The sequence below is a fragment of the Xenopus tropicalis genome, chromosome 8 (assembly GCF_000004195.4).
Source record: "Xenopus tropicalis strain Nigerian chromosome 8, UCB_Xtro_10.0, whole genome shotgun sequence".
Taxonomy (NCBI): Eukaryota; Metazoa; Chordata; class Amphibia; order Anura; family Pipidae; genus Xenopus; species Xenopus tropicalis.
Window position 1 is genome coordinate 59,291,390 of NC_030684.2, and position 16,747 is coordinate 59,308,136.

Here is a 16,747-nt window from a genome sequence, read left to right on the forward strand (position 1 = left end):
GGAAAGGTTTTCAAGGTTGACAAATACGGCGATATAGGTCAGCTGTCAGGATGGATTGAACACTAGGGGTCTGAAGGACTTTGAACCTATCAAAGCATGCTCCATGATTTTTCTTTCATAAAGTGCAGTTCTTCGACTAACTGTTCCCATCTCTGGAGTATAAAAATAACTGCCCATCAATATAATTCCCAATCAATAAGAAGTGCAAGTAAAGCTTCTTAGGTGTCTTATTGTGTGGCTCAGCGCACTTCTATGTGCCTTTCAAACATGAAAGGGTAGTCGAACACTGGTGGCTTAGTCAGAGCAGTGTTATCCTTTTACTCTTTTCCAAAGAACATGAAGAGAATAAACTAAATCAATACTTAGGTTTTACAATCACAAGTAACAGTTATCTAGATCTACATTTCAGTCAGTGGTTTCAAGCCCTTTCTTCATACCATGTGAGGCAAGGAAACCAGCTGGGCTGTGACTCTCAAATATGACATTACAGCAGGAAAAGCTTTCAGTCTTTCAAGTTTATTGATTACAATACAGGCACTCTGCCCTGGAATACGGGAACTTGTAGTCAAAGTTGAAGATGCACTAAATGTTAAGGGATCGAGGGGAAGGTTTTGTTCTCTTGTTTTGCTGAATTAAGAAGCTGTTCAACTAATGGATTACATACGGCCTGCTTGACCACTCTCCAGCTTTCATTGTTATCACTTAAACCAAGAAAAAAGAAAATGTGTAAATATATTCTTACCACATCGAAAAAATAGCAAGCACTGGATCTGAGCCTATATATATCATGAATGAAAGTATCTGCCTGTCAATCCTTCTATCTACTCATTGGGGTATATTGGGGTATATTTATTAAAGAGCGAAGAGCTCGCCACAGTCCTCTAAAGTGAAATTCCTCCACTCTTATTTCTATGGTATTTTTAAAGGCATATTTATCAAAAGGTGAACTGTACTAAACTACAACAGTTTTCATTAGACATTTCAGATCGCATAACACATTTTAGATGGTCATTTGAGTCAAAAGACATGAGCCGCTGGATTCATGTCTCTGGCAGTGTACTATCTGCAGTTTTATTGATTTGAAACTTGGTTCATAGTTTAAAAATGTGCCTCTATGCCGCCTAGGGTTATGGCACAAGACATTTTGAATGACAAGTTTTTTAATAGCCAAAACACTTTCCTAAAACACATATAGTGACTTCTACATGAACTACCTAAAACTCTACAATCACTAATGAGGTGAATGTTGTTTGAAAATAGGGCAGTTCACATTTAATAAGCACTCTCAGGTGGTTATCACAGAACTCAGTGATGTCAGGACTATTGGTGGTTTGGCACCATTTGGTTTGGCTACTAAAGAGCATGCAAAGTACCCAGATTTGCTCTGTGGGCCAGAGGTGTGCCACCACAGCCTAATAAATCAGAATAATTCTACATAAGACTGAACAAAGTATATAATAGCAGTTGCACCGCTGGCTTTAGTGAGCACAGCACGGAAAAAGTTTCTTGCAATAAGCAATATAAAACTTGGTCTTACCTGAGTTTCTTTTTGACACGAGCTTCACATCAGCACTTACTATTGAGCAGATCAAAAGAGCCATATATACTGGAGGCTTCATCTTTCACTGGATTTCCCAGAGTCTAAAATACATATAAATTGAAAAGCAAAGTAAAAATAAAATATTTTTTAGACCTAGGCAGACTCCTCCAATACTTTGTCATGTTAACCACTCTATATATCACTTTGACTTATCCCAGCAGGCAGCCAATTTAAATGGCAAAATAACAAAGTAAAAGAATATTCTTATAAAGCACCCGTTTTTACAATATCAAGCTAGAGCTTTATAAGGAAATCATCATGTACCACATTGCAACTCAACTCATTTTTGCAGAGAAGTGGAAGTTGCTGAAGTAATCTCTTTTTTTACTTTTTGTTCACACAATGCAATATCCACTCAGATGTTGTAAAATATGCTAATGCATATATCTTCCAGCTTCTATAATGTGCCATGGAATTGCAGGGAACACTTAACATTTACCTTTTTTTCAATAAGCAACTATTCAGGTAACAATCAGGCTCTAAAATGGCTGGTACTGGGAGGTGAGTTAGTCTCATAAATTTGTACTTGAGACTGACTTATCAGGCTTCAGATCCAATATTTAAAAATGTCTCTTGCATTTTAAATATGATGGGAATGCCCCTAATTTTTTTTAGAACTGATCTATAAGGCAACATTCTTTTCTTCCTGTTTAGCAGTACTCAGGCTGAAGACCCAGGCAAACAGCACATTTTATAGATATTAATGGGAGATGCACATACTTGGTCACAGCACAGTGGAAAAGGCTTAGTGGCACAGGCTTAAAGCAGGGGGTATAAACCCAAACATAATGTTTTGCCTAATGAAAGAAAATATAAATATAAGCAACTTTACCATACCAACACATGTTTATTAAATATTTTCAAAAATGTTATGTTACTTGGTGTCTGTTCCCATACCTCCCAACATTTGAAAAATGTGAAGGGGGACTAAAAAAAATAGAGTGCATAGCACAGCCAATGATTTTTGACCACACCCATTTTTGCAACAACACCCCCTAAATACTACTTCCATTTTACAAAATTTGGCAGGGTATTAAAAGTTTGAACACATTTCTTGGGGTTTTGTTTTATGTTATTACAGTTTTGCTAATGAATATGAAATTGCCCTTTAAGCTGTGAGTCTCAGTTCCCCCAAGAGACCTGTTTAGCTCATTAGTTACAATTGTATCTAAGTGCAGGTGTAGCTTGTTAACTTTTCTGGGCTCTCTACCAAAAGCTACTTTTTTAATTAAGTCTGATAAACATTGTATCTACAGTAAGTGCATGTGTATCTTGCTGAGTTCCTGGGTTCTCTGTCAAAAGCTACTTTTTTTTAATTAAGTTTGCAAAACACTGCATCTTTTTTAGCATTCAGTGCAGGAGATCAAAGGGAAATGAGGGACTTTTCAGTAAGAATCTGGGACTGTGTGCTGAACTGTTAAAATCGGGACTGTCCTGCGAAAATCGGGACAGTTGGGAGGTATGCATTCCTTCTGAAAGAGTCAAAACCAACAGTGCAGAGAATAGTAGGAACTTTTAATGCTAATTACATTCACAAATACCTTTAAAGCCACTGCATGCTGCAAATTTCTTAAGAATTATATTTTTGTTTTATGAGCAAATTTTTATTTTGGGGTTTATGACCTCATTAAGCATTCTCTAGCCTGCCAGCTACTGCAGGTATGGTTTCCTGCAGGATGTCTATCTGTTTGATCATTATTGGAGTTCTGAACCCATCATACAGTTGTTCAAATTTGTATTTATGTTTGTAAAGAAAGGATCTGAATAGAACAATAAGTTATAAAAAGTGAAAATAACAATAAAATATAAAAATAAAATTGTAGCCTCACAAAGGAACAGTTTTTTGGCTACTGGGGTCAGTGACCCCCATTTGCAAGCTGGAAAGAGTCAGAAGAAGGCGGCAAATAATTCATAAATGATTAAAAAATAAATAATGAAGACTAATTATTGTTCCAATTTGTATTTCTATTTGTAAAGTTGTTTCCAGTGGATGTGATCAATATCAATAAGAGATAGCTAATTAATTCCCTTTCTTAGTGCATTTACGCCTTCTGGAACGATGGATCAGTTGAATGGATTGTCAGAGATCAATCATTGCATTGATAAATACCAATGAATAACTGATTATTCAATAATGTTCAATGGTAAATCTGCCCCAGTGTTGGATTTATATCTGGCACTGCTCTCAGCATGCCCTCCCTTGCCCACTCCCCTCTCCTACCCAGTTAGCGCATGTGCAATAATCTAGGCATATGCATGGATTGGAATGGAGAGAGGTATACCCCTAACCCACTCTGCTCTTCTGACGAATTCTAAAGCACATATCTAGTGGCAAAAAGACAATGAAAGAACATTCTTGAAATATATATAGACCCCCCCCCCCCCACAAGCTACCGACCTAGGCACAATCCCATGGGTGCCTAAATAGAAAATAAGTACCTGATGAAACACTTGGGATAATCAGTGCTTAGTTCTTTAAAGGAGAAGAAAATGTAAAAACTAAGTAAGCTTTATCAGAATAGTCTATGTAAATACAGCCATAAGCACTTACAGTAATTCTGCAGAAAAGAATACTATCAAACACAGGATTTCTTATCTCTTTTTTTGTTAACATGATGTTCCAGTGTCTGAATTCCTCTCTCAGAAACATCCTTAATTCCTGTGTCCAGAGTCTGTGCAATTCTCTTCTGTCTCCCCCTCACTCCCCCCTCCCTTAGGAATGTGTGATATGAGCAACAACTTAAAGGAACAGTAACACCAAAAAATAAAAGAGCTTTAAAGTAATAAAAATATAATGCACTGTTGCCCTGCACTGGTAAAACTGGTGTGTTTGCTACAGTAACACTACTATAATTGATATAATAAGCTGCTGTGTAGCCACGGGGGCAGCCATTCAAGCTAGAAAAAAGGAGAAAAGCCACAGGTTACATAGCAGCAGCACATTACATTTTAGTTACTTTTATACACTTTCATTTTTTGGTGTTACTGTTCCTTTAAAATGGCAGCTGCTATCTTGAGCAAATGGAGAAAGCTTCAAAAGCTGTTTTCTCAGGTATGGTAATGGTTTCTGCAGAATACATATATTGTTCTAGGTGGCACTAATGTGGCAAATCTATTGGCAGAAAATTGCCAAAATGACTTTCCTTCTCCTGTAAAGGGGTTGGTCACCCCTTGTTAGTGTGATGTAAAGCGTAATTGGTCTTCATTTTTTATTATTTGTAGTTTTTTAAGTATTTCACTTTCCAGCACCTCCCTAGTTTGGAGTTTCAGTAGCTATTTGGTTGCTAGGGACCAAATTACCTTAGCAACCAGGGAGAGGTTTGAATGAGAGATTGGTATTTGAATAAGATACTACCTGAATAGAAAAATATATTATAAAGTAACAAAAACAATAAAACTGTAGCCTCACAGAGCAATGGGTTTTTGGCTGCTTGGGTCAGTGACCCCAATTTGTAAGATGGAAAGAGAATAAAAAGAAGGGGCCAATTCACTAAAGGCCGAAAAAACTGGAGGATGCATCACTCTAGGACGATCACATATTTGAAAAAATCTGACTGCAGACTCCATCTTGTCACCACAGACAATCACCAGCTGCAGTTTTGTTTAGTAATGCCTACTCCTGGAAATCGTTTCAACATTAATTATCGCCATTATGCTTTTAACGCTTCAAATAGTCTGTGAATTATGTGTTAGTATTATTTCTATTAGATAATTACCGCAATGCAATGGAAATAACGCTTTGCGATAATCAGAATTTTTGCGAATGCGATATGAGCAGTAACGCATGCAAAATGACTTCGATGAATCTGTACTTAAATATCGAACACTTTTTAACGCATAAAACTATGCGTTAAGCGTTAACAACCTTTAGTGAATCAGCCCCAAAGTCTATTAAAAATAAATAATTAAGACCAACTGAAAAGTTGCTTAAACTGAACTGAAAAGTTGGGCATTCTATAACATACTGAAAGAAAACATAAAGGTGAACCACCCATTTAACTATGAATTTTGGGCTCTATGATCCCTTTCAGATGAAAGGTGCCTGCAGTTAGAGGGGAATCCTTTCACAATAAGAAACACCATTATATTTTACCCTTTATTAGATTGGGGTTGCAGCCATTATGACATTGTTTAAACAAAGTGCAAAGGATATGCAAATGGTTTTACAAATTACATGTAAGTTACTGGTAATGAGAGAATTAATATTCATCGAATTTGAACCTTTCCCTGCAGTATCAAATCCAGGAGGGCCATTTCAACAAGACAGTTAAAAAAAAGCATAATTGAACCAAATTTTTGACAGATAATTGCAACGACGAGGCGATGCACGAATAGGTTTTCAAGAGGCGCTGCTGAAATGACTTTGCCCATTCCGCTCTCTAAACTTATTAATGCAGGGAAAGATCTCTCCTCCTGGTTTTCCCTCACAGATATATTTTTATGAACAAAGACATTGCATACAATTAAAACTAGAGGGGCAATTACAAAAAGGATCTGACATCTACATTTAATAGTAATAAAATACAATGTGTTCTGTGTGTAATAAAACCCCAGCGGGGCGTTCAGTTGAAATTGCTCCACATAACACTTTTACAGTACAAGTGGAAAGTAGCTGAAAAGACTTTTATGGCTAATTTAGAGGGAGTGACTCATTTTTCCTTTGACCGTGTTAAACACCAATAATCTAACTGCAACAACGGATTTAATAGATGCCATTAGCAGCCTGTTTAATGATGAGTAAAGGGTACAATAAATATAAATCTATATTTACTCTGTGACTGCAATGAATATATTAGGGAACTGTAGTTTAAATAAAAGATTTCTCAAATTCTGACAATTAAAGAAACTTGCACATAATAAAGAATGCTCTTCTGAGCTCTGCATGAGATATTAACACTATCTTCTAGGCATGGGACACATGTTGTTGTTGAACTACAGCAAATAACTCCCTCATCACCCATCTCCCAGCAACCACATGTTTTCAGTTGTATTATGGGAGCTGCAGTTAAACAGCACATGGAGGACTGGTGTTTGTCCGTGCATATTCTTTTCATTCTGTTCTGAGGAGCCTAGATATTCTGTTCCATACCTGATACATTCTATCTGTTCTACAGCCCACAATGTAACCACTCAGGACCCCCTCTATATGACCCATTTTACATATCCTATGAAGGCACTTGCATACATATGCACACTTCAATCCTGCACTCTCTTAAGGAAATGTATTCAGGAACCAATCAACAATTAGCTCTAATGCATGTAAATTAATGACAGCAAACGTATGATTTGTTTTGTTACTATAGTCTACTAGCCCGGGATAGTCATTCTCAACCTTTTAAGCATTTTCCCATATATAAATAAAATGTGATATTGTGTACATTCTAAATTCTAATTTCTTCTACAGCCATGGGATGCATTATCCAGAAACCTGTTATCCAAAAAGCTCCAAATTACAGGAAGGCTTATTCCCAAAGACTCAATTGTAAACAAATAATTAATTTTCTTAACAAATATTTCCTTTTTCTGTTATAATAAAACAGTACTTTGTATTTAACCCTAAAATATAATTTATCTTTATTGTAGGCAAAACAATCCTATTTTGTTTAATTAATGTTTAAATGATTTTTAGCAGACTTAAGGAATGGATATCCAAACTATAAAACAATCCTATATATGGTCCCAAGCATTCTGGATAACAGGTCCTATACATGTACTTCTGTATATAAACTTTAAACTATTTAACATATTTTCTTATGCTGTTTACCCACTGTTTATCCATTTATTCTATTCTGCACAATACTGTATTCTACTTCATAATTCTCATATTTATTATAATTATGTATTACTTTATCTACTAATTGCGCAACTGTCCTGGAAAAATAGTTGTGCTGATGATACAGTGCATGATATTACATGACAGTAGCTTACTGTATTTGCACCTTAAAGGATGCCTCTGTTACACCTAAAGGTACAAGAAGTAGTAGATGCACTGCAATGGTTTTCAGTCATATAAACCTACTTTGCTTATCTATTACTGCTGCTGGTAAATCAAGGGTTGGATAAACTCAAATAGAATCTATTAGGCAGAAGGCTGAAAATTTTAGAAACACCATTTACCATAGTGTCTTATTTAAATAGATAATTCTTTAACATACTTTTTCTAACCAAAAAAGACAGTATCTTGTACTTGATAGGGATTATTTACCTTCCCTGTCAGCACTAGAACATATCCCTTTGTCCTCCCCTACAGCTTCCCACCACCTACCCCTCATAAATTGAGCGCTCAATCCAAGAGGCATGCCATAGGCTGCAGTGGGCAATGTGCAAAAAAACCTCTTATTCAGAAATCCCAGGTCCCAAGCATTCTGGATAATAAATCCCCTACCTGTGCAACATGAGCTGTGTTCTTAATTGGTATGACTGAAAACCTCAAAGGTCTCAATGCAACATTAAAACAATTGCTATAGATGTCTCCCTACAAAACATGATGCTTCAGAGACACCATTGTCTTTTACACTGTTTTTGTCATGTAACCAGAACACAGTTGATTTATACCTAGTGGAAAACGCCACTGGCAGTACTTCACATGAGTAATGGATGAGGAGATTCCCCTCGCTATCAATCTAGGACAACCTTCTGACTTATCTCTGGTCACAAGGTCTTCTACACTTTATGTTGCTTTTTTTTAACCATGGCAGATAAGGAAGGATTTTAATGGAACATCAAATGCCTGGGTTTCCCTGTTTCATGAATGCATTTGAACAAAGTAAGCTTGAATCTATCTGTCTAGCAATATATCTATCCATCCATATATGAGCCATTTAAAAATAAATAGCTGTTGAGGAAAAATAAAACACAATGAGGAAGCTCCTTGGGTCCCTGCAAACACCAAGCAACTGGCCGTGATTTATTATGCCTTTTCCTTTCTACGTGTTCTTCACACCTTACTATAAATCTCTTGCGGCAAGAAACCTTTTAGTGCTGTAATATTTTGCAATACCCAACTGGGAACAATTAATGGAAGCTTACCAACCGTTACTTGCATTTGCAGTTGGGTAAGACTTTGCAGTATATGTAGATATCCCAATAACAAATGCTGATTTAGGCTATTCATGAATTCTGTTTTTTTCTGCAACATCATCATAGAATTTATATAATTAGACTGAAAAACAAATATATGCAGTAAACGGTAATAAGGCAGATCTAATTACATGTAGTAGATAAATTACAGTGTGTAATGAATAACTGTGTATAAGTGTAGTTATTTTATTACACAGTAAATGGGTGAATTCAAACTTAACAGTTTTTACGAACTTTTGAACTATGCATTCACAAAACAAAAAAATAAAGCATATTTAAAACAACTACTAACCATAAATAAGGAAAATGTAAAAAAAGTTTTAATAGAAAGGTTTATGTAAATACAGCCATAACAGTCACAGAAAAGCTGCACTAAGTCCTCTACCAAAAGAAACACAGGATTTAATGTCTTCTTTTGTGTAAACATGTTCTTCCTCTCTCAGAAAAATCCTTCATTCCGTGGGCCAGAGTCCGCACAGCTCTCTCCTCTCTGCCGTCTCCTCCTCCCCCCTTCTTAAAGAATTCATAAGAATTCACTCCCCCTCCCATCAGAATGTGTGATCTATGTTACCAACAGCTAAAGCTGCAGCAGGAATCTGCAGAGACCAAGCTAAAATGGCAGCTGCTATCTTAAAGAAGAAGGAAATGTAAAAACTAAGTAAGCTTTATCAGAAAGGTTTATGTAAATACAGTTATAAGCACTCACAGAAAAGCTGTGATAGAGAGTCCTCTATCAAAAGAAACACAGGATGCCTTTTTTGTGTAAACATCTACTTTGGTATGAGACTTTGGTATGCACAGCTCTCACCTCTCTCCCTTCTCCTGTTCACCCCTCCCACAAGAATGCATAAGAACTTCCTCCCCCTTCCCATTAGAATATGTGATTTCAGCTACTGGCTAAAGCTGCAGCAGGAAGCTACTGACACCCCACTAAAATGGCACCTGTAATCTTAAACAAATGGAGGGAGCTTCTAGGGCTCTTTACCCAAGTATTTTAATGCTTTCTGCAGAATAAATATAGTGTTCTAGTTTGCAATTATGTGGCTAATCTATTGGCAGTAAATTGCCAAAATGACTTTCCTTCTCCTTTAAACAAAGGGAGGGAGTTTCTAGGGCTGTTTACTCAGGTATGCTAATGCTTTCTGCAGAATAAATATAGCTTTCTAGGTGGCACTAATGTGGCGAATCTAATGGCAGTAAAATGCCAAAATGACTTCTCCTTTAAAGGACAAGGAAAGGTTGATATAAATTAAAAGTAAGTCTAAAGGCATTCTTCTTAAGTACTTACTGCATATCTAAATTCCCAGATCCCTGCTTGATTCTCTGAGATATGGTGCTGGCAGCCTACAGCAGTGTGAAGACTACAGTGACATCACTGAATTCTCTCTCCCCTTCCTGTAGGTGCCAGCGGCAGCCTTCCTATTCTCTGAGCATGTGTGTAACTTGATCCTGTCTCCTGTTCTGAGCTACACATGCCCACCAGCCAATCAGAAGCGGATCTGGCAGAGGGGAGGGGGGAGGGAATGAAACACATGTGCAGTATGAATCAAGGAGGGAAAGGAAGGGAGAATACCTTTTTAGAGATGGCTGCCTGTTCAAGAAAACAGAAAATGTGAAGTAAGTGTGACTGCGTAAATATTTGATTAGGTGAGCCAAAAGTGTGGCGTTTTTACTAAACAATACTATTGGGCAGTATGCTTTTTAAATTTTGACTTGCATTCTCCTTTAATGTTATACCACTATACCTAGTTACTTTAAAGAAATGTTATATTGACCATTGATGCATTTTTAAAGTAATAAAACACATGGCTTTCTGTGAATAAAAACATGTCTAGTCTGTTCCTATTTCTGAGAGATGTATATGATCGATGATGAAATGATTGCTTGATAAACCTGAACAAGCATTCTACCACATTTCTATTGTGGGACAGAAGTACCCCGATTGGTCCAGGAGTGTTATGGGTATCTTATAACCTACACAAGGATGTTGCTTGAAAGCCTGAGGCATGAGGTTTCAGTAAAGAGAAGTCAAGACCAAAGTGAAGTTCAAGGAAAGGGTCATTATGAGCGAGGTTTTGCAGTCAGATGACACAATAGCTATTTTCATATCACAGTCTAATTTGAGTCTAAATAGTAAGAGCAACTGCACTCCATGTTTATCATGTGTGGTTCCCCAGACAACACAGGCCAGACTGTAGGGCCTCCAGTGGGCAAGACCCAGGATAGTGTGAATTTCCTTGGAGGTAAACTTTGAGATCCTGGAATGCTGGGGATGAACACCAAAGAAACTACAGTAATATGATGGCTCTGGTATGACTATTAAGTGTACAATGCGTCAAATTTTGTTCTTGAATATAACAAGTGACTAGATTACCCTTATATAAGCGACATGTTCTATACTGACTATGTAGCCTTACACAAATAACATGGCGTTGGTACAACATGCTGAAATGGTCCAAGTAGTAGAGCCAATAGACAAGACCAACCATATTCTGAGGATTTGTTCTTAATTTTGGTTCCTAGATTGGCTAAACGGTGCCATGCAAATGATCAGTTGTCCAATATTCCTTCTTTGGGGCTCCAGGATCATTTAGTAAATTCAAGAACTGGCTATAGACAGTTAATTTGGCCTATGAGCATATACTTGTGAAGATTCTCATTCATCCAGGTCATGGTATATCTGTAGTAATAAGTCAAATCAACTGTACTTTCTTTCAATTCAGAATGACTTGTACAATGATCTTCCTGGAATAAATACCCTAGAATGTTGCTCCAAGCTGCATAATCTGTTTATCATATCCAGCATGGGATCACCCAAAAGACCCAATCCGAAAGCATAATAAGAGTAACATTGTGTACGCAGTACAGTGCAGTGGGGAGTGCTCTGACTGGTCCTACATCTAAAGGAAAAAGGATACACATTTAAAGAGTGAAAAGTCACAACATCTATTGTCTGCCACGTACAATGCTGTTTTGGCACCTCTCCCTGGACGGTTTAATAACACCTCAAAGCTCCAATTATGCTAATACAATCAACACCTTACCTTCATGAGATCCCTGATCCCATGCTGGTTATGATAAACAGATTATGCTGATTGGAGCAACATTCCAGGGTATTTATTCCAGGAAGATCTTTGTACAAGTCTTTCTGAATTGAGAAAGCCAGTCGGATGACTAACAAAACGTCTTCAGGAAAAACACGGCAAGTCCAGTTGATTTGACTTACAGTATTACTACAGATATTGGCCAATGAGGTGGAAAGACCATACTGGCACACTTGCAATGTAGTTGTTTGGCACAAGTCTACCTTCAGGCGGCTAGCTGACCTTAAATGTTGGGAACAGCAAATGCAGGATAGCTTTTTACTGGGCAGTCCCCTATATATTTCTTACATAGCACTTAATCATGCAGATGTCTTGTTTAAATTATTAGTTAAATCAATAGAAAGATGTTTATCTCAACTGCAAGTTTTTAAGTTACATCTGAAATAGCTGCATTTTGCTGCTTTCACCTCTGCCTCAAGCACTAGTCAATACAAGTTAGAGAAGAAAAGGAAACAAATAGCACAAAAAGATGCCTAAGTGTTTCCTTTTTACTAACAGATGTTTTGTGGTTTACAAAGAAAGGTAAGGAATATAAGAGAGGTCTTTTCTTTCACTAAAAAGTGTCTTTATGTATTCCGAATATTGATGTTCAGACTTCAGGCAGATTTCCAATTATCAAATGAGAACACCTGGTACAGATCTCAGAGCCATTTATGTACCCAAACCTCAAACACTGCATCCCTACCACACTGTTATCTAGCTACATCAGCATGGCCATCTGCTTTAGTTACAGTGTTCTAAGCCACACTTCTGGTTTCATACAGAAAGATTAGCCATGGTCATATAGAAAGAACAATATAACACAAAGGAAACCGCTTACACCTATGAAAAAGGTATGGTTAAAGTCTTTAAAGACTGTACATTGTCCCCAGTTTGATTAATGGACATAGGTGCTCTGCTTTCATTAATATTTCAGCACACAGAAAAAGCAACAGACATTTCAACACAACATGAAACAAACAGCACCAAAGGATGAATATTAGGGCTAATTTACAACCACATGTGCAGTGTGCAAAGTGCAATTTCGGCAAAAGTCTCCATCTTTTAAAGCCTACACAACATCTCATCTTTAATAATACATAAACTGCAGTTGTTCATATATGCAAATATTTACTCAACTTTATATTGGGGTCCTATCCACAAATATCTCTTCTACTCAAAATTCTGCATTTGTGTATTATTCTGAAACAACAAATATTACACAATAATATATTAATGTGGTCTGTGGCCAAATGAAGCCAGACACCTGCCAGTCCAACATCTTATTTCCAAACCAAGGGGAGATAGTATGAAGTTGGTCCTACCTTTGCTGCTTTAACAGTCTCTACTCTTCTGGAAAGGCTTTACATCAGATTTCAGACCATTACTCTTGGGATACGTTTCTATTCAGCCACAAGAGAATTAGAGGATGGGAACTAATGTTGGGGATCAAGTCTAGTCCACAGTCAGGGTTCCAATTTAACCCAAACCGAGGCTGCAGCATCAGACTCCAGATGATAAAATGCAATATATCATTACAGAGGACACATTTCCACTGCTCTACAGTCCAATGGCAGTGACCGGGGGTGGATTAAATCAACTGTAGGACTGTGCCTTGCCCCTCCCATGCCCTGTACTTTCTCTGCCAACCCTTGCTCCTTCAACTCCACCCAAGTCTCTCTCACATCTGATGCCACTGGGCCCCCTGGTGCTTTGGCCCTAGGCAACCACCCTTATAGCACTTTTGGGGGTCGCTGGCATTGACTTTTACACTGCTGGAGTCAACATTTGGCATTGCACTTTATGATGTTAGGGATGTTTACCTCTGATGACACATAACAACCCCTTATGACAAGTCATTTGTAAAATCTGTGTTTAGTTTGTAATTTTTGGCCCTAAAGCATTAGTGTATTAATATCAATAAAAATAAATATCAACCAGTTTTCAGCTACCTGGAAAAACATATGCAATACTTAGCGATGCTTTTATAGAATGCTAAACTATTTAAGAATTTTTTTTCCAGTTTTAGGGGAAGGCAAAGAGTTCATTGTCCCTGGGACAAAAAAATAATATGTATACGCTTCTCGGATACCCTTATAAACAGTTATTTCTTAATATAAACAAAACCATGTTACAATGATTAATATTACACCACCACAGACTTACCTGAGCAGTTTGAATAAGTTAAACATATTATGCATATAACTTTTGTGTTGCTCTAATGCTAGTTTTTAGTAAAGAGTTAAAATATTTTTGCTGAAGATATTTATGTTTAACAAGATGCATAGTTGTATATATTTTATTTAGGCACTAAACAAGCAAAACACAGCAGGAGAGAGGAACTAGCTGATTATGCTATGCAATTCCTGTTTAAATTTGTATTTTTCTTTGCATTCCCATGATTTTGTTAATAATTGTGCATTTGTCTTTTTTTTAAGCTGGCTGGAAATTGTTTGATTTGTAATTAACATCATTCTTGTGAATATGTGTCTGTCAACAGCAGTATCTGTACAGGTATTTTACAATCCTTTTTTAAATAAAATTCCCTTATATGTCTGCCGTACATGTAGATTTTTAGGGTTAGATCCCATCCCTTATGATGACATTTGGGACCCCCCTGAAGTTTGAACTGTTGCTTAATTGTATTACTTTTTGCTTTGGGAATATGGGTCCCATGGCCCACAAACTGGATTCAGTTTCATGTTATTGCCTCTTAGGGAGACATAAAAATGTCTCATTTTCTTCTGGCTTTTGTTGATTTTACTTTGCTTAGAATTCCCAACAGCTGGCAACCAAGGACCTAGCCATGGACAGCATATTTGCTATTTATATCCAATTATGCTTATTGGCTTCTTTATTCCAAAACTAGATACTTTGGATTAATTACCTTCATTGCTATTTTCTAATACACTTATAATATAGTAGCTTTTCCGAAATTTGGATAATTTACATTTGCCCATCCCATTGAAATAAGAAACTCATAGCAGACACACATAAAGAAGTAATCAGAGTGAGAGCAGAGGTATACGAATACATGATACAAAAATAGAGTGCACATGAAAAAATTTAAATACCAGTGGGCACAAATGAAAATAAATAAAAAAAAAAACATTGTGGTGGAGGAAATGCTATTGTTGCCTTTCTGTTACACAATATAGCATCAATTAAAAAAGATTCAGTTTTGATACAAAAAAGGGGGTGACCAAAGGCAGGGTGCAATACAGGGGCAGATAAATCTTTCTGCAATAAAAAAGATTAGCTTTTGTGCAATGCTGGGCAGATCACTCATTCATATATATTTAGAGGTTAATGGGACTAATCTTCACTAGCACCCTAAGTTCCCAGAAAGCACTTCTCATCCAATTCTGGCCTGGAAAACTGCTCACCGCTAAAAAGTAGCTAAGCAGGTAGGCCAGAAGATGGGATAAAAATGCAACAGCGCAATCTGGAGATTAGGGCTGGAAGCTATGAGGTGAGAGGAAGAGAAGAGTGTTCACCAAGAAAGTCAAACTAAAGATCTCTACCTGTAGAACACCAGGGACAGGCAGCAGCAGACATTCACAGAGCCACGTTATCATACACATAAAAATAGACTGAAAAAATAACTAATGCATAGTTACTGTGTTTGTAAACAAAGACTACATGTCGTTAAAAACTTTTTTTATTTTGAATATCATGGATCTCATTTTGTGCTAAACAGACCATCTCTAAATACCTTTTAAGAGGACTCAGTCTAACAGTCTGATCTAATTCCCTGCTGCTTTCTCACACTTACACAGAATAATTATTATTGAAATGTGCGTAATATAGCTTAATAATTAGCAAAAACTTCATGCATAATATTAGATCTGCATGTTGATGGGCAGATGTTGCTATGACTACTCCACTTGGAGACTTCCCAAATGTATTTCTGGAACTTCTGAAAACTAAATATTAGAGAGGTTTCTTAAAGTAAATGTAAAATACTAGTTGATGCTACTGAAGGATAGTAGAAAATTTATAATCACAGATTAATAAATGGTCAAGATGGCTCTTTCTGCTGTTAATGACCTCAGCAGAATATTTATAATATATCCAGAATCAGTTCCAACTAGGAGTGCATTGGCTCCATTGCCATGCACACGGATGCACTGGAAGTGATGCCTTGCAGTAGCTTCAGAGCAGAGAGCAGTCGAAAGCAAATCTCCACAGATTTCTCCAGCACTTCTGTTTATAATTTACCAGTACACTGACACAAACATATTCTATTGTTTTTGAAAGTGCTTTATTATGTTCCATCACATACAAGCTACTCAGAAATGCCAAGAAAGAATTCAGAACACAGATCAAAGAAAAACTGCTTACCCTGTCTGCTGAAAAGAAGCAAATACAATGCAACGTAACAGACTTTCTATTACGTAATTAATTCCATGCCATTAAGCAGAGAATGATCCAGTCCTGGATATTTTAAAACCCAGTTTCTCTTCGCTCTAATGGAAGCATGAAATAAGGTCTCACAAATGCCCAAACTGGACTATTATTTCCCTAATGACAAAGAGGTAGTTGGAAATGAATATATGAAAACCTTTATAGTTTGTTTATTTCTGTGAGTGAAGTACAATATACTTTAGATATAGATCTAAAGATTAGGAATAAGGAATGGAGACATTATGGAAGCCTGGAGCTGTCCAGAGTCCTCAAGGGCTGCAATAAAGCAGTGGATAATGAGCTCACAGTGGATCTTGAGAGTAATTCTAAAATGCAGTTCTTTTAAAATCAGCTCCTCAACACCAAACATGCATTTCTCATTTTATTCACATAAGATCCACGAGTTCTAGTGTTATGTAAGTCAGTCCCAGGTACATGCTGTCTCCTAGCAGGAATCATTTTCTAAATCCCTATATATAAGATATAAATGCTAAATCTAATGTAATGGTTGGCTTTAGGTTGATTGCAGCTAGTTAAAATGTCATTTGTTTGTATAGTAGTAAGAACTGGGCGTGAA

General features: G+C 36.9%; 1 protein-coding gene across 1 annotated transcript in view; it reads right to left on the bottom strand.

Moving 5' to 3' along the window:
• The window catches only part of il1rapl2 (interleukin 1 receptor accessory protein like 2), a 423,225-nt gene that overhangs the window by 391,738 nt on the left and 14,740 nt on the right, over positions 1-16,747 (bottom strand). Inside the window, exon 2 of the mRNA NM_001078899.1 lies at positions 1,538-1,641. Within this exon, the coding sequence (NP_001072367.1) occupies positions 1,538-1,619 (82 nt within the window). The 5' untranslated portion in view covers positions 1,620-1,641. The remainder of the gene's footprint in view (positions 1-1,537; positions 1,642-16,747) is intronic.